This window comes from Schistocerca cancellata, chromosome 2, assembly GCF_023864275.1.
Source record: "Schistocerca cancellata isolate TAMUIC-IGC-003103 chromosome 2, iqSchCanc2.1, whole genome shotgun sequence".
NCBI lineage: Eukaryota > Metazoa > Arthropoda > Insecta > Orthoptera > Acrididae > Schistocerca > Schistocerca cancellata.
In genome coordinates, this window is record NC_064627.1 from 26,969,604 (window position 1) to 26,995,534 (window position 25,931).

The following is a 25,931-nucleotide window of genomic DNA, read 5'->3' on the forward strand; positions in this document are numbered from 1 at the left end:
ACCTACAACAACAGTTATTGTATGGGTCACACACATTTTAGTGAGTCACAGATGTATGTAATGGGCAGACGACTGAAAACTAGATACAAGGAAAAAAAGTAAGAAAATTCTTTACTATTTCAAAACCAATCATCCTAGATGTTAATACATTTATCAAACCGTGAGACAAGACGGTGAACGCCTTCGTGGAAAAATGTTAGCGATTGCCCAAGAGATCTTAATTGTACCCAGGCGTGCGCCTCGTCGTCGAAGCAAATCGACGGCCGCGAATGTCATTCTTCAGGGCTCCAAAAGTGTAGCACTCGCATAGGGAAAGATCAGAATTGTATGGCGAATGTGTAAGGTCTTTCCAGCGAAACTTCTACAGGCATACTTGGTCCGAGAAACTCACGATGACCATGTATTTTCTTTGGCTACCACGACCGACTGCTGATTAAGTTTCTGGAACATGGAGAAACAATCAACACACAGCGGTACGTGGTAGGCGGACACCATTATTTTGTAGGTTAATAATACCCGCTCACATGTTGCCAAGACTGTATCGACTGCACAGCAGAAGTTTCGCTGGGAAAGCCTTTAACGACTTCCATACAGTCACGATCACTCCCGATGCGATTTCCATATTTTTGGATCCGGGAGAAGGACATTCGTGGCCGTCGGCGATTTGCTTCGGACGAAGTGGTGGACGCCTGGGTTCAGTCAGGGCTTCGTAGGCAACAGCAAACATTTTTCAATGAGGGTATTGACCCCCTTGTCTCACAGTGTGATGAATTTATTAACAGTTATCGCCATTAATTTTGAAATAATAAACAGTTTACTTACTTTTTCAACCTCTCTCCTTTTCATTGGACTGCCCTTATATAAGAAGTAGTTTTTAGAAGCTACACTGGTAAAGCTTGGTATGGTTGAATTATGGATACAGAAGTCTTATCTGATGCAGTTAACTAAACCAATAATATTTTTAGTCACGGACAGTTGAGTTGAAAACATTGTGTACTCATGCAAAAAGTTGCAGTTTCTTTCCAGAGTGGTACAATCTGCTTGTGCAGGCAGAGAGAAAGTTCAGTGATCTGAATACGAGAGTTGAGCCTGCGTTGAGCACTGTGCAGCAATCACTGTAAACTTTGGCGACACGCTGTCCGTAGTGGGAGGAACAATATAAACGTGTGAAAATGGTTTTGTAAGTGTATTTTATTATTAAAAACAGTACTCCTGCAAAGTAATCAGACGATTCAGCCACAGAGTGTCTTTAAGATCCTGTCTGGCTGGTACTGAATTTCCAGTCATCGTTTGTCAAATTTCAGTTCGATTTCCTTTGTGGGAACGAGCATTACACCTCTGCTGTTGTAGGTGACGTGCCTGGTCGTCTTCTCCGCGGGTCGCACGCTGCACATGGACAGGATGTTCACAAGTCCCACTTTGGTCTGCAGCAAACCGAGTCTCTTAACTGCAAAGTGAAAAAGAGAACGTCAGATCTGTTTGCCTATAACTTACGTCAGATTAAGATTCCAGGTATCTGGATAGCGCATGAGATTTGACAATGAAATAATTCAAATACATGTTTTGCCTTTGCTGTTCAGGTACTGAAGAAACATGAAAATGTGTACAACTTTTAAGTGCATTAATAATTCTGAAAATTGCAGAACTAATAAGAATAAATGTGGGGAAGCGAATACGGAATTAGAAATTAGGTACAGGAAAATACAAGTTATTAGAATTACAGATATGTGCATGATCCGTGATTTTGGGATCTTAGAACTATATTATGCCCCGTGTTGTAGATTATATCTTAGGTACAGTTCACAGGAAGAGATTCTCATGATCTTGCTGGTGATTTTCCTACGACATCATTTGTATACGAGTTCAGAAACTATCGAAAGTTGTTGATAAAGCATTAAACCTTTCGACCAATGCGATTACTAAGTGAACATAAAAATAAACGGAGGTCGGCCCCGAACAAGCTGAAATACTAAATTCACCGACACGAAATACGCTAAGATTCCGCTGTCAGTACTGGTATGAAAACCGAAATAATATTTATTGAGGTAAGTGATCGTAGAATAGCAAATCAACTAACGACCAACAGTGGAGGAGCCATTGGGCTTGGTGAAGTAGGCTGTTGCGCATTCGTCGTTTATACGTGATGGCAGGCCTATCAGGAGCCAACCTCCAGCCCTTGTAAACAGTTCCGACAAGAGGTTACCTACCACTACGTGCGTTCGTCGTTTATAGGTGATGGCAGCCCTATCAGGAGCCAACCTCCAGCCCTTGTAAACAGTTCCGACAAGAGGTTACCTACCACTACGTGCGTTCGTCGTTTATAGGTGATGGCAGCCCTATCAGGAGCTAACCTCCAGCCCTTGTAAACAGTTCCCGACAAGAGGTTACGTCCCACTACGTGCATAGGTGGGCCCTTGTGGCAAGGGGGACGGCGTTCGAATATATTCGCATCCTGCCACAGTGCAGATGAAAGGATCAAACACACATGCGCACGTCCAGATGCAGATTTCTGTACGTCTCCCGAAACTGACGGAAAAAATAGCAACACCAAAAACAATTAATGTACAGTAATGAAATTTTTGGAATACATTTGTCTAGGTAACGTATTTAAGTGATTAACATTGCATGATCACACGTTTATATAAGCGAGAGATATGCCACTGCAAATGTGAAATGCTGGTATAATAATACCCGGCGTAACCGTCAGAATGATGAATGCAAGAATGCATGTACGAGGGCAGTTCAATAAGTAATGCAACACATTTTTTTTCTGAAACAGGCGTTGTTTTATTCAGCATTGAAATACACCAGGTTATTCCCCAATCTTTTAGCTACACAACACTATTTTTCAACGTAATCTCCATTCAATGCTACGGCCTTACGCCAGCTTGAAATGAGGGCCTGTATGCCTGCACGGTACCATTCCACTGGTCGATGTCGGAGCCAACGTCGTACTGCATCAATAACTTCTTCATCATCCGCGTAGTGCCTCCCACGGATTGCGTCCTTCATTGGGCCAAACATATGGAAATCCGACGGTGCGAGATCGGGGCTGTAGGGTGCATGAGGAAGAACAGTCCACTGAAGTTTTGTGAGCTCCTCTCGGGTGCGAATACTTGTGTGAGGTCTTGCGTTGTCATGAAGAAGGAGAAGTTCGTTCAGATTTTTGTGCCTACGAACACGCTGAAGTCGTTTCTTCAATTTCTGAAGAGTAGCACAATACACTTTAGAGTTGATCGTTTGACCATGGGGAAGGACATCGAACAGAATAACCCCTTCAGCGTCCCAGAAGACTGTAACCATGACTTTACGGGCTGAGGGTATGGCTTTAAACTTTTTCTTGTTAGGGGAGTGGGGGTGGCGCCACTCCATTGATTGCCGTTTTGTTTCAGGTTCGAAGTGATGAACCCATGTTTCATCACCTGTAACAATCTTTGACAAGAAATGGTCACCCTCAGCCACATGACGAGCAAGCAATTCCGCACAGATGGTTCTCCTTTGCTCTTTATGGTGTTCGGTTAGAGAACGAGGGACCCAGCGGGAACAAACCTTTGAATATCCCAACTGGTGAACAATTGTGACAGCACTACCAACAGAGATGTCAAGTTGAGCACTGAGTTGTTTGATGGTGATCCGTCGATCATCTCGAACGAGTGTGTTCGCACGCTCCGCCATTGCAGGAGTCACAGCTGTGCACGGCCGGCCCGCACGCGGGAGATCAGACAGTCTTGCTTGACCTTGCGGCGATGATGACACACGCTTTGCCCAACGACTCACCGTGCTTTTGTCCACTGCCAGATCACCGTAGACATTCTGCAAGCGCCTATGAATATCTGAGATGCCCTGGTTTTCCGCCAAAAGAAACTCGATCACTGCCCGTTGTTTGCAACGCACATCCGTTACAGACGCCATTTTAACAGCTCCGTATAGCTCTGCCACCTGTCGGAAGTCAATGAAACTATACGAGACGAAGCGGGAATGTTTGAAAATATTCCACAAGAAATTTCCGGTTTTTTCAACCAAAATTGGCCGAGAAAAAAAGTGTGTTGCATTACTTATTGAACTGCCCTCGTATTGTGTTGTAAAGGTGCCGGAGTCAGTTTGTGCTATAAACTTCCATGTCTGTTGCACTTGAACTCAGTGCAGGGACGTTTAATGTTGTTTGTGGATAACGCTGAAGTTGTTCGATGATGACTCATATGTGCTGTCTTAGAGACAGGCCAAGGCAACATGTCGACACTCTGTATAGCGTGTTGCCCTACAGCAGCGGTATGTGAGCGATAGTATCCAGTTGAAAACCCCGTGGACTGCTGCTCACGAATTACAGCACAGGCTGGTTCCAGATCCTCGAACTGGTCTCCTTCCGACATAGAAACAGCCATCAATGGCACCGATACAGAATCAGCTTTCATCAGGCCTCTGCCCTGCCCTCGAATTAGCTCTCTATTGACACCAGTGAAGCCACAAGTGGCGCCGATTTGGAGTCAGTGCAACGTAAGCTACGCCGCGTCTGGCTCGAGTCTGTCCTTGAAGAAAATGATTTGTAACAGTTCTTTGTGCCACTGTGATGGCAACTGCTGCTCAGATTTCTGCTACAGGTACAGTATGATGCACCAGAGCCATACACCGGACGCGATGGTCTTCCCTCTGCGTAGTGCTACATGGCCCTCTGGAGCCTGGTCTCCCTGCGCCCGTACATTCTCGTGACCACCGCTGCAAGCAATCATGTAACGTGGCTACACTCCTGTCACGTTTTCCTACAGTATCGTAGAAGGAACACCCAGCTTTTCATAGCCCCACTACACGGCCTCATTTAAACTCAGTGATGTGCTCAGAACGGCGTCTTTGTCGCCTGAAAGGCATACTTGACTAACATCAACCCACCACGTCCAACCTCAAAGGTAACTGACACTCACGACTGCTACAGTCCGCATTTAAAGCAAACCTGATCTGCATCGTCGTAGAGGCGCTACTAGCGCTCTCTAATGCGACTGGAGTGAAATCTGAACAGACTCTGAGCAAAGCTGGTGAATGAAATAAAAATTTAACTTCTACAGGGAATCATATAACTCTCTTGGCAAATGCCTTTCCGAGATTGATGTCTGGAATAGTCCTCTGTGATACAGACAAGGAGGAGATTGAATTAGTAATTAATTCACTGAAGTACTCTCATGGTTATAATGGAGTGCGTAGCAGAATATTAAAGTACTGTGCTGCAAACGTTAGCCCTGTATTTACCCACATTTGTAATTTTTCCTTGAGGAATGGTTGGTTTCCGGAACGATTAAAGTACTTGTTAGTAAAGCCGCTTTATAAAAAGGGAGAAAAGGATAACGTAGACAATTTTACATCACAATCTATGTCATCACTGTTTGCTAAAGTTATTGAAAAGGCTGTGTATGTAAGGATAATTGATCATTTTATATCACACGATTTGCTATCAACTTTAAAGTTCGGCTTTAGAAGTTGCTTAACAACTGAAAATGCTATATTCTCTTTTCGCTGTGAGGTACTGGATGGGTTAAACAAAAGATTTCGAAAGCTTGGCGTAGTTTTTGATTTAACTTTTTTTTTTTTTTTGGTCATCAGTCTACTGACAGGTTTGATGCGGCCCGCCACAAATTCCTTTCCTGTGCTAACCTCTTCATCTCAGAGTAGCAATTGCAACCTACGTCCTCAATTATTTGCTTGATGTATTCCAATCTCTGTCTTCCTCTACAGTTTTTGCCCTCTACAGCTCCATCTAGTACCATTGAAGTCATTCCCTCATGTCTTAGCAGATGTCCTATCATCCTGTCCCTTCTCCTTATCAGTGTTTTCCACATATTCCTTTCCTCTCCGATTCTGCGTAGAACCTCCTCTTTCCTTACCTATGATTTAACTGAGGTATTTGATTGTGTTGATCACAAAATATTGCTCCAGAAGTTGAACCATTATGGAATACGGGGAATAGCTCACAATTGGTTCACCTCTTACTTTAGCAACAGACAGCAAAAAGTCATTACTCACAATGTCGAGAATGGCTGTGACGTGGGGTCTGAGTGGGGTATGGTCAATTGGGAATGCCCCAGGGATCAGTGTTGGGGCCACTCCTGTTCCATATTTACATAATCGATGTGCCCACTAGTATTATGGGTAACTTCTAAAATATTTCTGTTTGCTGATGACACTAGCGTGGTAGTAAAGGATGTTGTGTGTAACATTGGCTCGGTTTCAAATAGTACAGTTCATGACCTAAGTTCATGGCTTTTATAAAATAAACTAACGCTAAATCTCAGTAAGGTTCAGTTTTTACAGTTTCTAACAGAAAGTTCAACGAAACCTGACGTTTTAATTTCACAGAATGGGCATATGATTAGTGAAACTGAACAGTTCAAATTTCTAGGTGTTCAGATAGTTAGTAAACTGTCGTGGAAAGCCCACGTCCAGGATCTTGTTCAAAGACTTATTGCTTCCATTTTTACTATTCGAACGGTATCTGAAGCGAGTCGTCGTTCGACACGAAAATTAGTCTACTTTGCTTATTTTCATACGCTTATGTCGTATGGTATTATTTTTCGGGGTAACTCTTCCGATTCTAAAAGGATATTTTTGGCTCAGAAACGGGTGGTTCGGGCAATAAGTGGTGCAAGTCTACGAAACACTTGTCGACCCCTTTTGACGACTCTGGGTATTTTGACATTGGTCTCTCAATATATATATTCCTTACCGTCATTTCCTGTTAACAATATTAGCTTATTCTCAAGAATAGGCAGCTTTCACTCAGTTAAAACTCGGCAGAAATCAAAAGTGCATTTGGATCGGACTTCCTTAACTCTTGGGCAGAAAGGTGTGCAGAATACCATTTTCAATAAGCTACTACTGGAATTCAAAAATCTTAACAGTAATCACGCGCTTTCAAATCGAACACATCTGGTGATGGAAGAGATTGCCAGAATTAAAAACAACGACTGACAGAATAGAATAATCCTATTTTGGTTACATAAGGGTCGCGGATAACTGCCTGTGCCAAGTATGTCCAGTTTTTCGAAACATATTTGTTTAACGGGTGAAACATTTTGCTTCAGTTCTGCTGCACAGCCCAAACTTGACAGTATACAGAATAAAAATGATGCAGAAATAAAAAGCGGCCAATGAAGCAAACATTTCTTTAATTATGATCGGGACTGAGCTAGGTGGTGCAGTTGTTAGCACACTGGACTCGCATTTGGGAGGACGACGGTTCTAACCCTCGTCCGGCCATCCTCATTTAGGTTTTCCGTGATTTCCCTAGACCGCTTCGGGCAAATGCTGGGATAGTTCCTTCGACAGGGAATGGCCAACTTGCTTCGCCATCCTTCCGTAATCCGATGGGACCGATGACATCGCAGTTTGGTCCCCTCCCCTAAATGAAAGAATCAACCTATCGGCACGACTTGTCAGTGACAGTCAGTTTCAAAACTCACTAGAACTGCCGCTGTCAATGACTGCAGGTCCATTTCGTCCAGTCTTCGCACAGGGTACGGCGTGCGATGGACATTCGGAATCGTATACTCCGGATAGGTCCATTGTTCACAGTGGCACGTAAAGCTGAACATCTACATTGGGCCAAATGACACAAAAACTGGTGAGGAACTGACTGGAGGAGAATAGTGCGGTCCGACGGGTCGCGAATATGTCTATTTCGAAAGATGGAAGGAATCGAATACATAGTCTTTCGAATGAAACATTTAAGCCCCTGAATATAGAGGCAGGAGGTAGTTCTACAATTTTGGGAATTGTTTTTCGTACTGTGACTTGGGACCACTACTATAGCATATCGTGAGTATGAACCAGGATCAGTTGTTCCCGTTCCTTGTCCATGTTCATTATCAGTATGCTGTGGACTCTCCAGTCCCCCAAGATGACAATAGCCGTGTTGACGGGTCCACATATACACACTTTCCACCTTTGTTGGATTTTCAGGAATCCTGATACACCTCGACTGGTCCGTTCAATCTCCCGAGCACTTTGTGTCATACAAAAGTCTGCGACTGTTTTGAACAGCAGGTGAAACGTAGAAATTTCCTGAAATTTAAGAGTATTACTGGCTCCAGCCCTAAGTTAATGGCATTAATTTCTTCATGTGTGGGTGTCAAACCTCGACGTAATTTCTGAATGCTAAAACTATTTCTTGTGTCCACCGTAGGCTGTCAGTATTTTTCTATACAGTCAGCAACTGGTCAGTAATGTAGGCCTAATACACAGTGTAATGAAGTTTGTACGTGCGCAAAAAATTCTCACGACATATAAATTGTTTCAGCGCTGAGAAGTCAATAAACGGCTTTATTCGGATGTTGCCAGAAACTTGTAGACAGAAATACTCGCCATTATCAAGAGCAGAGGAGCTGATTTACGGTATTTGAAGCATGTCTACTGATGGTGACATAGTTTCATCTGTATCTGCATCTACATTTATAGCAGAAAATGGTATGTTGCGTGGCGGAGGGTAACTTAAGCACTACTAGCAGTATTCATTCCTTTTCCACTCGCAAACACATGGATGGAAAAGCGACTTTCTACATGCCCCCATATGGACCCCAAGTTCTCTTATCTTCATGGCCCTTACGCGAAATGTACGTTGGTGATATTAGAATCGGTCTGCACTCAGCTTCAGATGCTGATTGTCAAAACTTTTTCAATAGATGTCCACGAACAGAACGTCATTTTCCCTCCAGGGTTTACTACTCGAGTTCACGAAGCATCTCTGTAACACTCGCCTGTTGTTCGGTAACAGATCTAGCAACCCGCTTCTGAATTGTTTCGATGTCTTCCTTTAATCCGGCTCGGTGGGAATCCTGAACATTAGAGCAGTGCCCAAGAATGGGTCGCATTGGTGTTCTACACTGAAGCGCAAAAGAAATGCATATTCAAATACAGAGATACGTAAACAGACAAATTCGGCGCAGCAGTCGGCAACGACTATATAAGGCAGAAAGTGTCTGACGCAGTTGTTAGATCTGTTACTGCTGCTACAATGGCACGTTATCAAGATTTAAGAGAGTTTGAACGTGTTGTTATAGTCGGCGCACGGGTGATGGCACACAGTATCTCCGATATAGCGATGAAGTGCGGATGTCCCGTACGACCATTTCACGAGTGTACCGTGAATATCAGCAGTCCTTTAAAACATCAAATCTCCGACATCGCCGCGGCTGGAAAAAGATTCTGCAAGAACGGGACCTACGACCACTGAAGAGAATCGTTCAACGTGACAGAAGTGCAACCAATCCGAAAATTGCTGCATATTTCAATGCTTGGCCATCAACAAGTGTCAGCATCCGGATCATTCAACGAAACATCATCGATGTGCCTTCGGAGTCTCACTCGTGTACCCTTGACGACTGCACGACACAAAGATTTACGCCTTGCCTGCGGTCGTCGACACCGACATTGGACTGTTGTTGACTGGACACATGATGCCTGGTCGAACGGGGTCTCGCTTCAAATTGTATCGAGATAATGGACGTGTACTGGTATGGAGACAACCTCATGAATGCATAGACCCTGCATGTCAGCAGGGGACTGTTCAAGTTGTTGGAGGCTCTGTAATGGTGTGTGGGTTGTGTCCAGTTGGAGTGATATGGCTCCCCTGATACGGCTAGATACGACTCTGACAGTTGAAACGTATGTAAAGATCCTGCCTGACCACCTACATTCATGTCAATTGCGCATTCCGACGGACTTTGGTAATACCAGCAGGACAATGCGACACCCCACACGTCCAGAATTGCTACAGAGTGACTCTAGGAACACTCTCCTGAGTTTAAACATTTCCGCTGGCAACCAGACTTCCCAGATATGAACATTATTGAGAATGTCTGGGATGCCTTGCAATGTGCTGTTCAGAAGATATCTGCACGGGTCATGGTGTCTGTTACCTCCAGCACTACTTTAGATATTAGTCGAGTCCATGCCACGTCGTGTTTCGGCACTTTTGCTTGCTCGTGGAAGTCATACACGATATTAGGCAGATGTACTAGTCTTTTTGATGTATCAAGTGTATTTGGCGTCCCCTTTAAACATGAACCACACTTTCGTCAGATTCTCCCAATAAACCGAAGTCGACCATTTGCCTTCCCTACTACCGTCCTTACGTGCTCTTTGGTGTTTGCAACGCTACACCTACATATTTAATCGATGTGACTGTGTCAAGCAGTATACTACCAATGTTGTATCCGAACATTAGGGGATTGTTCTCCCTAATTATGTGTATTAACTTTCATTTTTCTATATTCAGAGCAAACTGCCATTCATCACAACGATTAGCGATTGTGTGCTCCTATAGTTTTTCGACGACGACACCTCACGCCTTACAACACGACGTCATCAGCAAACAGCCTCAGACTGCCTGCCACTCTTCCTGTCCGTCCATCAACTCCCCTGCGCACTCACGACGATAACCTTGTTTCCGATGAAGACTGGTCGCCGAGGACAACGAACTGAGCTTCGTCACTTAAAAATCTTTCAGCCACTCGGATGTCTGGGCACCTATTCCAGATACTACTGCCTTCGTTAAACGTCTGCAGTGATGATGATGATGAGCGTTTGGCGTCATTGGCCGGGAGGCCCCTCGCGGGGCAGGTCCGGCCGCCTTGGCGCAGGTCTTATTACATTCGGCGCCACATTGGGCGACCTGCACGCCGGATGGGGATGAAATGATGATGAACACAACACAACACCCAGTCCCTGAGCGGAGAAAATCTCCGACCCAGCCGGGAATCGAACCCGGGCCCGGAGGACGGCAATCCGTCACGCTGACCACTCAGCTACTGGGGCGGACAACGTCTGTACTGGGTCACCGTGTTAAACGCTTTCCGGAAATCTAGGAGTAGGGAATCCACCTACTACCCCTAATCCTTCGTTTGCAGGATATCACGCGAGGAAAGACCAAGCTGAGTTTCCCCTGAGCGTGCTTGCTTTGTCTGGTACCTTTCATCCAGTGTGCTTATTATAACTAAAGAAAAAAATATCTGATTCAAACTTTTTCTATTACATGGTAGTATTTCTAACGTATGATACTTCATTCTCTGTGGTAAACTTTGAAGTGGTTCAGTTCGTCATAAACACTGATAAGTGGATATAAATGCAGCTCTGTAAATATCCAGCAAACAGTCTACTCGAGGAAACCTTTCAAACTATAGTATATCTGATCCAGGAAAACACACAACAAACCAACTAAACTTAGGAGAACGAAAAATCAGTCCAAGCTTCAAATATTTACTTTTTAATCATTCGACGATTAATTTCGGGCCGAGACCCACTTCCAAATCATCATAACATTGTCGAAAATGGCAGTTGCGAAGATTTTAAAAATGTGCAATGAAGATTTACAGTGCATACAGGTAACTGTTCCCTGTATGCACTGTGAATGTTCATTCTAAATTTTTGACATATTCTGAAATGGCATTTTCGACTATGTTATGATGATTTTAAAATGAGCCTCCGTCCGAAACTAGTCATCGGAGGAATAAAAAGTGAAAATTTGCAGCTCGGACTGGTTTTTCTTTCTACTGATTAACAGAAGTTGCTGACGTAAGCTACTCCAGCATCCTGAAAGCTCGTAAAATAAACTTAACTGTAGAGTAAATTTCTTTATCTAAGTTTTATTGTCTACACTGCTGATACTTCTAACTATAGTTGTATACTTATATCAATCTCTATCATGAACAATGATAGAACAACTGTAGGAAACAAACCAATGCAGATGTGAGGCCCGTCCCCGAATGGCAGGTACACGTAAGGGTTCCTCTTGGCCTTCTGCTCTTCTGAGAACCTCTCGGGGCCGTAGCGCTCTGGATCAGGGAAGTGCTCCGCGTCGTAGTGGAGGCCGAAGAGGCTGGCGAGGATTGCCGTTGCTCTGTCCACGACGACGTCGCTGTCTGGCATCTTGTAGGGCTCCACGCAGTCGCGGTTCAGTAAAGACAGCGGAGGGGTACTTCCTGAGCGTCTCTGCCAGAAACCAAGAAGAGGGCACTGAGTCAGAGGCTGATGGCATCTAAAGTTAAACAGCACAACTCACCACTATATTGTTCAAGAAACTAAGAGGAATCCTTTTAGAAACGATAAAATCACAGCCAGGTACAGCCTTCACAGACAGCAGAGCATGCACGATACCTGACATTTTCCTAAGAAGCGACGCCACCGCAGGAATGTTCGATTAAAATCCTTGCAATGGATTTTCCGATTGGCTCATTATACACTCCTGGAAATTGAAATAAGAACACCGTGAATTCATTGTCCCAGGAAGGGGAAACTTTATTGACACATTCCTGGGGTCAGATACATCACATGATCACACTGACAGAACCACAGGCACATACACACAGGCAACAGAGCATGCACAATGTCGGCACTAGTACAGTGTATATCCACCTTTCGCAGCAATGCAGGCTGCTATTCTCCCATGGAGACGATCGTAGAGATGCTGGATGTAGTCCTGTGGAACGACTTGCCATGCCATTTCCACCTGGCGCCTCAGTTGGACCAGCGTTCGTGCTGGACGTGCAGACCGCGTGAGACGACGCTTCATCCAGTCCCAAACATGCTCAGTGGGGGACAGATCTGGAGACCTTGCTGGCCAGGGTAGTTGACTTACACCTTCTAGAGCACGTTGGGTGGCACGGGATACATGCGGACGTGCATTGTCCTGTTGGAACAGGAAGTTCCCTTGCCGGTCTAGGAATGGTAGAACGATGGGTTCGATGACGGTTTGGATGTACCGTGCACTATTCAGTGTCCCCTCGACGATCACCAGTGGTGTACGGCCAGTGTAGGAGATCGCTCCCCACACCACGATGCCGGGTGTTGGCCCTGTGTGCCTCGGTCGTATGCAGTCCTGATTGTGGCGCTCACCTGCACGGCGCCAAACACGCATACGACCATCATTGGCACCAAGGCAGAAGCGACTCTCATCGCTGAAGACGACACGTCTCCATTCGTCCCTCCATTCACGCCTGTCGCGACACCACTGGAGGCGGTCTGCACGATGTTGGGGCGTGAGCGGAAGACGGCCTAACGGTGTGCGGAACCGTAGCCCAGCTTCATGGAGACGGTTGCGAATGGTCCTCGCCGATACCCCAGGAGCAACAGTGTCCCTAATTTGCTGGGAAGTGGCGGTGCGGTCCCCTACGGCACTGCGTAGGATCTTACGGTCTTGGCGTGCATCCGTGCGTCGCTGCGGTCCGGTCCCAGGTCGACGGGCACGTGCACCTTCCGCCGACCACTGGCGACAACATCGATGTACTGTGGAGACATCACGCCCCACGTGTTGAGCAATTCGGCGGTACGTCCACCCGGCCTCCCGCATGCCCACTATAAGCCCTCGCTCAAAGTCCGTCAACTGCACATACGGTTCACGTCCACGCTGTCGCGGCATGCTACCAGTGTTAAAGTCTGCGATGGAGCTCCGTATGCCACGGAAAACTGGCTGACACTGACGGCGGCGGTGCACAAATGCTGCGCAGCTAGCGCCATTCGACGGCCATCACCGCGGTTCCTGGTGTGTCCGCTGTGCCGTGCGTGTGATCATTGCTTGTACAGCCCTCTCGCAGTGTCCGGAGCAAGTATGGTGGGTCTGACACACCGGTGTCAATGTGTTCTTTTTTCCATTTCCAGGAGTGTATATTCTTTCATACGTAATAATCTGTAGGACAAGATAGTAATGCACATACGTGTGTATACCAGTATCAAACTGTTCAAATAATTACTGTCCTGCACGTAATTTGGTCAGCTCTATATCAATATCCACCAGATTCTACAAGTTGAAAAATTTGCATACCATGTATGCGTTCTTTTCAATTATGATGCATATCATGTTAAATCTATGGAAGAAAGTCGGCTGGGAACATGGTACATCAGCTAGCCAAATACGCCGATGATCGCAAACTCTCATAGCCCTCCGAAGATTTCGAGAGCTTTGTGGAGTCAACCTAAAGTAAAAATATTAACGTTCGTGAACAGATGTCCCGCAGTAGAATTCAAATTCGAAACTTTTGTCCAGCTCAGACAGTTCACTTCCCTTGTAATTTGATGTCGTCGATTGAAAGAGACATTCATAAATCAGTCGAGTTCCTCTGGACGAAGATCACAAACGTACAGTATCTTAGCGAAATTTTCACTCAAACCTTTAGACGGTGTGTCAGTATCTCAGGTCAAATACTGAACAGTTCTGCGGTGAGACCATGTGACTAGTCTCCGTCAGCTATTTGGATCCACCGCACTGTCCCAGTACAGACGTGAAGGCAAGATCATACCCTCGTGCTTCATACCATGCCAACCGGGCGACTATCACGTCTGTTTCGAGTTGTGGCCATTCCATTTTTGCAAAATACTGGATCAACTACAGGCTAGAAAAGCACGAGAAACCGTATTTCTTGTCGACGAAACACAATCCTGTCCGTCTGGTATTCCTGCCGTTTTGCGCGACAACGCCGCCAAGTTAACTCTTCCAGTAGGCGCCCGTTTCCACTTCACATCTGCAGTTGAGGCCTCGAATCACTCAATGATACGAACTTTAAAACTGACACAGCTTCAAGCTGTCACAAAAGGCCAGTTTAGTAAATATTTACCATCCTACCTGAGACGTCCTTTTCAGCTTAATTCTATTCCATTTATTCTCATCTAATTTACATTTGTCTAAAATGAAAGATACACAGAAGAGTCAAAAAATTGGTAAATCTGTCTAATATCGTGCATGGCCCCGCGAGAGCGCAGACGTGCCGCAAGATGACGTGGCATGGACTGTACTAATGTCTGGAGTAGTGCTGGAGGGAACTGACACCATGAATCCTGCAAGGTAGTCCATAAACCCGTAAGAGTACGAGGCGGTGAAGATATATTCTGAACAGCACGTTGCAAGGCATCCCAGATATGCTCACTAACGTCCATGTCTTGGGAGTTTGGCGGCCAACGGAAGTGTCTAAATTCGAAGAGTGCTCCTGGAGCCATTCTGTAGCCATTCTGGGCATGTGAGGTGTCGCATTGGCCTGCTGAAATTGCCCAAGTCCGTCGGAATGCGCAATGGACATGAATGGACGCAGGTGATCAGACAGGATGCTTACAAACGTGTTGACAATCATAGTCGTATCTAGACGTATCACAGGTCCTATGTCACTCCAGCTGCACACGTCCCCCGTAATTACAGACCTTCCATCAGCTTGAACAGTCCCCTCCTGACACGCAGGATCCATACCCGTTCGCCCCCATCCGCTCGATACAAGTTGAAACGACACTCGTTCGACCAGGCAACATGTTTCCAGCCAACAACTATCCAATGTCGGTGATGACGGGCACAGGCGAGGCGTAAATCTTTGTGTCGTGCAGTCATCATGAGTAAGCGAGTGGGATTTCGGCTAAGATGACGTTTCGTTGAATGGTTCGCACACTGACATTTAGTGTTGAACCAGTACTGAAATCTGCAGCAATTTGCGGAAGATATGCATTTCTGTAACTCTGAACCATTCTCTTGAGTCGTCGTTGGTCCAGTTCTTTCAGGATCTTATTTCGGCCGTAGCGATGTCGGAGATTTGATGTTTAACAGGGTTCCTGATATTCACGATGCACTCTTGAAATGCTCGTAAGGGAAAATCCCCACTTCATCGCTACCTCGGAGTAGCTGTGTCCAATCGTTCGTGCGCCAACTACAACAAAACGTTGAAACTCAGTTAAATCTTAATAACCTGCCGTTGTAGGAGCAGAAACGACTACAGCAGACAGTTATTGTCTCATATGGGCGTTGACGAACTCAGCGCCGTATTCTGCCTTTTTACATATCTCTGTACGCCTATACCAGTTTCTTTGGCTTTTCAGAGTAATATGGACACTTGAGTAAAAAAGGGAAAAAAACCCGTGTCTACATTCTGACTTTCGTGGGAAACATACCTATACATTTTTCTTTGTTAACTGCAACTGACACAAATAGCATGTTGAATATATTATTTTGTCGTATTTGGTAGAATATCATCAATATTATTAAATGATATCAAGGATGAAATTTGTCGTCAAAGTTTTATGTCGACAGAGCGTAGTTCTATCTCTTATTGTAGAGGGCCTGGAATTTTCAAGAAAACTGCACCGTCTACACATTGCACAATGTCATTTAACGAATTTCTGAAAAAAAACATACATCTCATGTGGATAATATATCTAAATATTTATAAAAAACAAAGCCTTTCCGTCGTTATACTACAGGAGGTCTTGGTTCACTATCTCCATCTTTAGAAAGCTATATATCCTTCATCAAAAATATTCTTCGATTTTAGATTCAGGCAGAAAGTACGGTACACAAGGACTATGCAGGGGAGAAGTTTCTTGTGGTTATTTATCTTTTATAGGGCTCTTTCATCACGTCTTTTAGCTCATGAGCGTTTGTAAGTGTTTAATTTCATCCTTCGTTTGCAATCCGGTTATCAGTTTTAAATTTAATGTATATTTGGCAATTCTCTTTTTTGTAACAAGGGAAGAGAGGTTTAAATATTTATTAAAACTTGGTCGTCAGGCCCATTCCTGAAATGGCTGTAATTCTGTTCTCACAATAAAACCAAATGAAGACAATTTCAATGTGAAACTAAATGCTGAAACTACACTCTTACCCAGTATCACAAATCATGAACATTAAATTAAAACTTGGAATGTATACAAATTAGTGATAGTCTTTTTCATTACCTTTATCACTTCCGGAATTACTAGAAACGAGAGACTTCGAACCACACTCCGCCACACTGAACATTGAGTAAACATGCAAATTATACACTCTAAGAAAAAAAGAAACCAAGTGCTACGAAGGAATTGTCCGAATGGGACAGAAATGGGTAGATGAGATGTACTTGTAAAGACAAAGAATTGATTACAGTTCAGGAAAAGTAGATTATTTATTGAATAGAAGGAGCTTCACAAACTGAGCAAGTCAGTAACGAGCTGGACCTTGCTTGGCCGTTATACAAGTAGTTACTCGGCTTGGTATTCGTTAATAGGCTCGTTGGATATCCTCTTGAGGAATGTCGTGCCAAACTCCGTCTAATTGGCGTTTTACAAATCCCGACCTGGTTAGAGGCAACTACCCATAATGCTCCAAATCGTCCCAATTACAGAGAGATCTGGCGGCCTCGCTGCCCATGTTAAGGCTTGTCAAGCACGAAAACAAGCAGTAGAAACTCTCGCCGTCTGCCGGCGGGCATTGTGTTGCTGAAAGGTAGGCCCACCACATCTTGCCATAAAGGCACCCAAACTGGGCGTAAATCTCGCCGAGGTACAGCTGTGCTGTATGTAAGGCTACCGCGGATGACTACGAAAGGGATTCAGCTATGAAACGGCACCCTGGTCACTGTAGGTCGTTGGCCATAAGGCAGACCACAGCCTGGTTAGTATCCATTCGCTAACTGGACCGTCTCGAGACACGTCTTCGACTCTGAATTTCATCGACTGGAGTAGAAGTTTATTCAGTGATGAGTCTCGCTTCGAACTGAGCCGTGAGACCAACGACGACGTATCTGGAGGAGCCCCAACGTCGACGCTGTACTACTCCCGGTTTTGTTGCACTTCATGGAAAGTCATCCTGGCCCTACATTTCAGCAAGATAAGGCCCGTCCACACACAGTGAACGTTTGTACTGCGTGTCCTCGTGATTGCCGAACCCTATCTTGGGCAGCAAGGTCACCATATCCCTCTCCAACTGAGAAAGTTTGGAGCACAATGGAAGGCGCTCTCCCACCAAATCGGGATGTTGACGACCTAACGCACCAATATGACAGAAATTGATACGATATCCCTCAGGTGGCAATCCAATAACTCTGTCAAACTTACATAAGGGCCAGAAGTGGACCAACGCGTTACTGACTTGTTCATTTGTGAAGATCTTTCTCTTGAATAAATCATCCATTTTTTCCGAAACTGTAATCATTTGTTTACCTGTCATGTACGTAACATGTACTGGTTTCCACCTCCTTCGGATAATTCCTTCGTGGTGCGTCGCTTTTATTTTTTTCTTCCTTAGAGCGTATTACTGAACACAGAGATATCAGTTCTTAGAAATGCACAAATCTGTTAACCGATGTCGGGGGAATATACACTGCACTGTTTATTCTCCTGACAGTTACCTGTCTCGACTACAAGAAGCAAAATGAAACTCAGAAATGACAAAATTTTACATGGTCCCAGTTTTAACTCTAGCGTCCATGTCACCACAGAATAGAGGAAGAAAGTTATGAAACTTACCAGACACCACTTTGTCGAGATAGGACATCTATGCCGTCGTACGTAATATTGTCATCATGTCGCTGCAATACAGAGTCTATCTCCAGCTGCAGATTACTCTGGATGTCCTCAAGCAGCGCCAGCTCATATAAGCTGTAGCTGATTGTGGACGCAGAAGTCTCGAAGCCCACAGCGAAGAGGCCAAGACATTCTGCCGCCAGGTCCTCCAATGAAAAATCTGTAGTGGCGTAATGTTTTGTTGCTGTTAGTCACGAAGAAGAAACACCGACCTTTTAGTGAATCTATGGTGTATTGATTTTGATTTATTGTCGTATTGTAATATAGCGCCGTAATATTACCTGAGTGACTCCTGTCTGTCTAAATGGTTCAAATGGCTCAAATGGTTCAAATGGCTCTGAGCACTATGGGACTTAACATCATAGGTCATCAGTCCCCTAGAACTTAGAACTACATAAACCTAACTAATCTAAGGACATCACACACATCCATGCCCGAGGCAGGATTCGACCCTGCGACCGTAGCAGTCGCGCGGTTCCGGACTAAAACGCCTAGAGCCACTCGGCCACCGCGACCAGCGAGCACATTTAATATTACCTACTTCTGGGAAGTGATGCAGCGGCTGTATTTTAATAGTAATAATGGGTAATATTCACCCACTTTAATCGCGTTTCACACATACACGTGTACACAGCACATTTATAAGAGAATGCTCTCGTCATCTGACTGTCAAAACTGAACACACCACATTTTCGGCGTTCAGGAAGTAAAATGAAATAAAAATACAATGGACTGTGGATCTATCTACATCCTCATTTAAGATCGTTTCTTTCTGTCCTCGACTGTGGCTCAGAATATATGCACATTGCCGTGCCCATTTTACCTGTGGGTTCTAGGAGTCTCCAGTTGATGCTTCACCTAGTGTCCGGATGTTAGTGCTGTTTGCTATACACTAGGTACAACTGTACACTATCTTATCAATAGCATCCGTACATCTGTTAGTGGACATAATATAAGGTGTGTGTACCCTTTCACTTGGTGAAATATTGACCCCTGCTGCGGACACGCTCAAAGGCAGGTGCCTAAGCCAGAGAAGGTAGCGGTGAAGGTTAGGAGTGACATCCACGTTCTAACTCATCCTAAAGGTGTTGCATTGAGTTCAGGTCTGGTATCTGGGCAACTCAATACACTTTTGGAATGTTTACAAACCATTTCCTCACAGATACAGGTTTATGACAGTCTGTATTGCAATGCTGACGAAGTCTTCGCCTCCAAACAGTTCCTCTATTCTACGCAGTTCAAAATTCTGTTATTGTCTTCACGTCTTTTTTGATTTAGCGTTTTGTTAAGCGCGATAAGGAGAACACATACTAAACACGCAAAACTTCCGTATACCGGAACACCACCTCAAATGTGCTTCTCTGTTGGCGCTACATTTGAAAGGAGGTGACATTATGCAGGCTTTCGCCAAACCCATTCATCGGATTTTCAGATGGTCTAGCGTGACTAATCGTTCCAAATCAGTCGTTTCCAGTCATCAACTGTACACCACCTACAGTGTCGCTTATATTTTACTACAGAAATGTGTTGGTCATGAGGAGCTACTTGACATTTATAACCCATTCTTTAAATTCCCTACGCAGAGTCACTGTCCTAGCTGGGCTGCTGATAGCACTTCGGAACTCTCGAGCATTTCGTTCCACTCACTTCCTGCTCGTTTCTACAACCACCCTGTGCAATGTTGGCCGGTCCCTGTCCATCAGTACAGGAATACTACCTAGTCTTTGTTTAACTGTGACTGATCCTTTGCGTCCTCTGTTCAGAATCACATCACCAACAGTCGACTTGAGCGGCTTCCGAAACATTGAAATGTCTCTTGTGCATTTGTTTCTCAGATGACATCCTGTGACTAATCTATGTTGGAAGTCCTTGAGCTCGGCTGACCGACCCATTTGGCTGTTACTGGTTCTGTACCGACAATACATTACTTCGTACATCAGTTTAAACTTGTGTGTCCACCTCTCGAGAGATCTAGTGGTCAAGTTCGCATGTCATAGGGGTGTACAGATACATGTGAACAGGTGGTGAACGAACAGCAGCTAGCAATACTTCTGCTGGGCCCTGTTGCCGCCCACAGTTGAAGAGCACACGGCCTTGTCCACGGTTGTAGAGTGTGGGGGATGGTTAAGCACCGAAATGGGCGACCTTAAAATTAAATGAGGGCCAACAGTGCAATGTGTCTTTACTTCAATTTATTTTATGAGTCCCACAAATGTATTGTTAGGGCTTTAGTTTCTAAACCGTACGAGTATTGACGGCCTGATTATGATAGTACTGTTTCTGTAGACGTGTTTTTGTGTAACGCACGTTTTAACCAGTTGAACGTTACCAATTGTATGGGAACTGCTAGTGCCGTGGTTAAAGTACGTTTGGTGAGTGAGCTAAGATTCTGCTTGTGGCATACATACACAACCGTTAACAACATACAGAACCACTGACATGACTCAAGGGGACATAGCCACTATTCCTGTTCTGCCACTTGAGTGATTCCTGCCTGACACATCCACGACGCAGGAGTGGGCACCCTATACATCAATAGGTTGAAGTGATAGAATGGCTGAGTTCAGGCAGGGACTCAATTTCGTGGGAAGTAGAACGGAACCCACGCCTGGGGTCATAGCTGAAGGGGTACAGGAGGAGACGTCGTGTTATACGGCAGTTTATCCCCAAACTGTCGCGCGACATGTTTCATAACGTTGTGTGCACGTCACTATCGTGACCATTTAAGGCTGCATAGTAACTGAAAACCGCAAATTATTTCTGTGAGGGAACTGTTACTGTCTACTGCCTTGGAGAGCTTTCCTAGCTTGCTCGCAACGTGGGAGTTTACTTAAAAACACGAGGGAGAGTCAAAAATATGTTTAGGGCTGAAAGCTGTCGTTCAGATGAGGTAGGTGAAGCAGAATTCTCTTTGTTCCACCTCTGCACACGAGGAGGCCCAGACATCCAGTTATCATAGGTAAAACTATATTGTTCAAGAAACTAAGAGGAATCCTTTTAGAAACGATAAAATCACAGCCAGGTACAGCCTTCACAGACAGCAGAGCATGCACGATACCTGACATTTTCCTAAGAAGCGACGCCACCGCAGGAATGTTCGATTAAAATCCTTGCAATGGATTTTCCGATTGGCTCATTATACACTCCTGGAAATTGAAATAAGAACACCGTGAATTCATTGTCCCAGGAAGGGGAAACTTTATTAACACATTACTGGGGTCAGATACATCACATGATCACACTGACAGAACCACAGGCACATAGACACAGGCAACAGAGCATGCACAATGTCGGCACTAGTACAGTGTATATCCACCTTTCGCAGCAATGCAGGCTGCTATTCTCCCATGGAGACGATCGTAGGGATGCTGGATGTAGTCCTGTGGAACGGCTTGCCATGCCATTTCCACCTGGCGCCTCAGTTGGACCAGCGTTCGTGCTGGACGTGCAGACCGCGTGAGACGACGCTTCATCCAGTCCCAAACATGCTCAATGGGGGACAGAGCCGGAGATCTTGCTGGCCAGGGTAGTTGACTTACACCTTCTAGAGCACGTTGGGTGGCACGGGATACATGCGGACGTGCATTGTCCTGTTGGAACAGCAAGTTCCCTTGCCGGTCTAGGAATGGTAGAACGATGGGTTCGATGACGGTTTGGATGTACCGTGCACTATTCAGTGTCCCCTCGACGATCACCAGTGGTGTACGGCCAGTGTAGGAGATCGCTCCCCACACCATGATGCCGGGTGTTGGCCCTGTGTGCCTCGGTCGTATGCAGTCCTGATTGTGGCGCTCACCTGCACGGCGCCAAACACGCATACGACCATCATTGGCACCAAGGCAGAAGCGACTCTCATCGCTGAAGACGACACGTCTCCATTCGTCCCTCCATTCACGCCTGTCGCGACACCACTGGAGGCGGTCTGCACGATATTGGGGCGTAAGCGGAAGACGGCCTAACGGTGTGCGGGACCGTAGCCCAGCTTCGTGGAGACGGTTGCGAATGGTCCTCGCCGATACCCCAGGAGCAACAGTGTCCCTAATTTGCTGGGAAGTGGCGGTGCGGTCCCCTACGGCACTGCGTAGGATCCTACGGTCTTGGCGTGCATCCGTGCGTCGCTGCGGTCCGGTCCCAGGTCGACGGGCACGTGCACCTTCCGCCGACCACTGGCGACAACATCGATGTACTGTGGAGACCTCACGCCCCACGTGTTGAGCAATTCGGCGGTACGTCCACCCGGCCTTCCGCATGCCCACTATACGCCCTCGCTCAAAGTCCGTCAACTGCACATACGGTTCACGTCCACGCTGTCGCGGCATGCTACCAGTGTTAAAGACTGCGATGGAGCTCCGTATGCCACGGTAAACTGGCTGACACTGACGGCGGCGGTGCACAAATGCTGCGCCGCTAGCGCCATTCGACGGCCAACACCGCGGTTCCTGGTGTGTCCGCTGTGCCGTGCGTGTGATCATTGCTTGTACAGCCCTCTCGCAGTGTCCGGAGCAAGTATGGTGGGCCTGACACACCGGTGTCAATGTGTTCTTTTTTCCATTTCCAGGAGTGTATTTATTAATGCAGAATGTGACTTACCTACATACATCTATGTGGAAGCCCTTTAACACTCCATTGAGCATGTTTGGGGCTGGATGAAGCGTCGTCTCACGCGGTCTGCACGTTCAGCACGAACGCTGGTCCAACTGAGGCGCCAGGTGGAAATGGCATGACAAGCCGTTCCACAGGACTACATCCAGCATCTCTACGATCGTCTCCATGGGAGAATAGCAGCCTGCATTGCTGCGAAAGGTGGATATACACTGTACTAGTGCCGACATTGTGCATGCTCTGTTGCCTGTGTCTATGTGCCTGTGGTTCTGTCAGTGTGATCATGTGATGTATCTGACCCCAGGAATGTGTCAATAAAGTTTCCCCTTCCTGGGACAATGAATTCACGGTGTTCTTATTTCAATTTCCAGGAGTGTATTTATCAGATTCAGAATCCTGTCATGTAGTGTGAGAGATTTTGAACTTTGCTCCCCATAGCACAGCATAATTGGTTAATCATAACAAAATCTGCAGAAGCAGGAGCTTGTTTTACTGATTTACAAAATTATTACTGACTCAGACTCGTAACTTGTACTGCATCTGGCTGGTTCGATTGCTACACTGGCAAAAACTGCAAAGTTCCAGAGCCTCTTCCAATATTTAGATAGCTGTTTAAATAGTGTTTCTGGTTTTCAAAGCTGTTTTATGTACTGTTTGATTCATTGAATCACTAAAATAGTACATTAGATGCCGAGAAAACTAATTTTATTTATGGTTTTAGTTTATTCATATTGTAAGTAGGCTGTTTAGGTTTTTATGTTGGTAACGCCATCCAGCGCTCTATATGAAAATCACTGACTGCCCTGTGTGAAGGCTGTGGTTGGTTTTCATTGTTGGAGTAATATTCCCATTGTAGTGTTGGGCAGCTGGAAGTTAACAGCGCGTAGCGATGCGCAGTTGCAGGTGAGCCGCCAGCAGTGGTGGATGTGGGGAGAGAGATGGCGGAATTTTGAGAGCGGCCGATCTGGACGTGTCCATCAGAAAGAGTAAATTTGTAATATTGGATATCATGGACTGATATAGACATTATGACTTTTGAACACTATTAAGGTAAATACATTGTTTGTTCTCTATCAAAATCTTTCATTTGCTAACTATGCCCATCAGTAGTCAGTGCCTTCAGTAGTTTGAATCTTTTATTTAACTGTCAGTAGTGGCGCTCGCTCTATTGCAGTAGTTCGAGTAACGAAGATTTTTGTGAGGTAAGTGATTTGTGAAAGGTATAGGTTAATGTTAGTCAGGGCCATTCTTTTTGTAGGGATTATTGAAAGTTGATTCTGGCCATTGGCCTACGATTTTAATCTGAGTTTTTAATGTGTTTCTCGGTGGTTGGCTTTTCCCTTTTTGTTTCTATGGTTGGCCAACCACCGTCACACTCTGTGTGATTTTAGTTCGTCTTGTCTGGTCTTTGTCTAAGTTTCTCTTGTTCTGTGTCGCCTGTCTTCTCTTCTGTTGATCGTTTTTATTCTCTGTGGGTGTTTTTAGTATTTGGGAAAATGGACCGATGACCGTAGCAGTCCGGTCCCTTTAATCCCCACAAACCAACCAACCAACCATCCAAGTTCTGCTGGTACTGCTGTAGAGATCCCAGCGGGGTATCAAATGTGCGTCGTAAATTGTGAAAGAAACAATTGGTAACACATTTCGTGCGCCACCCTGTAGTTCGTCCAGTTAACCTCCCTCCTCAATGCACTCATGAGATTGAGCCACCGGATAAAGCGACCATGGGATCGCTCAAGATCTACTGCAGCGAATGGGCACAAGACAGAACACTGGGACCATTTGATGTTGCAGAAGAATTTGGTAGAGCCTGTCAGTGGGTTCAGGGTCACTAGCAGTTTCCCTCTAAAAAAAAAAAGTGTTCAGAGAACATGACTTCGTTGCTAAAAACGATAGATGTCGCGAGAACAGAGCTACCCAACGTCCTGTCGAGTGAGAAAGTCAAGAGGTGCTGGTTGAGCATGAAACTAAAGCAGGTTAGTAGAATTAGAATTATTTATAGACTGTTAAAACAAAGCCTTGATAAGCTATTCTACAATGCTCAAAACAATCTACACTTCATGAATAAAGACACAGCATTTTCCGTTTGCCACAGTCGTCTACTGTCCCAGCTACTATGAGTTTCTGTGATATATCGCCCACACAGCAAAGAAGACTTGAAACTGCGAGACACCAAAGGTTCAGAGCAGGCCTTGACATTTCCCCCTATAAAGAAATGGAACCTTTAGGTAAAGCAAGATGATCTAAACGCCCATAGACATCTACCAGAAATGATTGTGGGGCAAAGAGAATCTCAAAGGAGCTTGAAAAGAGAAAGTAGCCCCAAACTACTTTCAGTGATTCAGATATAGTGGAACTGCTAGACTCCACTGACAAATAGGAGGTCAGAATGCATTCTGAACCAGGAAGTGGAGATACAGAATGCATATTTTGTGAAGCAAAATTTTCCGTGACGTTGTGGGTAAAACCTGATAGAATGAATACAATGCGAAATATGTGCCCATTGAGAATGTCCTGGTTGTGGTAAACATCAGTATATTTATGATGTTTGTGCTTCAAAAAACGTTTCATTGAATACGGTGTCTGTTGGTCCATATCCCCGTCGATATTCCATAACCGCCACATTTATCTGTCTTCAGTTTTCTGATATAAGGTGTTGTAACTGCGACCAGGACGGTCGCGGGGTAGCACAGACGGAAGGCGCGGCGGGACCCGCGGAGAGACCCGCGATCAACAACACAGCGGAAGAGGACGGACACGGCCAACGTAAGACAGAACGAATACAACAAGACCGAACAACAGTCACAAGGAAACAAACTCGTACACGAACCAGGAAGAAAGCACTCTAGCGCAAGCGAGGTGTAAACCGACGTAAGCGAGATCAGACATCAGACTGACTGGATGAGCTTTTTTTTTATTTTCAATTCTCCCTTAAGGGGGCGGGCTGGCAGCAGCTTAGTACGCTGCTCTACAGCCTGCAGACTTTGTTTTAAGAACCGGAAGAAGAAAAGAAACAAGAAAAACAGGCGATAAAACGGTGA

General features: G+C 45.3%; 1 protein-coding gene across 1 annotated transcript in view; it reads right to left on the bottom strand.

Moving 5' to 3' along the window:
* Positions 1-1,283: 1,283 nt before the first annotated feature.
* LOC126150385 (cytochrome P450 6k1-like) overlaps positions 1,284-25,931 on the bottom strand; it is a 61,893-nt gene continuing 37,245 nt past the window's right edge. Inside the window, exons 3-6 of the mRNA XM_049915874.1 lie at positions 18,232-18,434; positions 18,114-18,122; positions 11,718-12,016; positions 1,284-1,447 (exon numbers count right to left, since the gene is read on the bottom strand). Of these exons, the coding sequence (XP_049771831.1) occupies positions 1,284-1,447; positions 11,718-12,016; positions 18,114-18,122; positions 18,232-18,434 (675 nt within the window). The remainder of the gene's footprint in view (positions 1,448-11,717; positions 12,017-18,113; positions 18,123-18,231; positions 18,435-25,931) is intronic.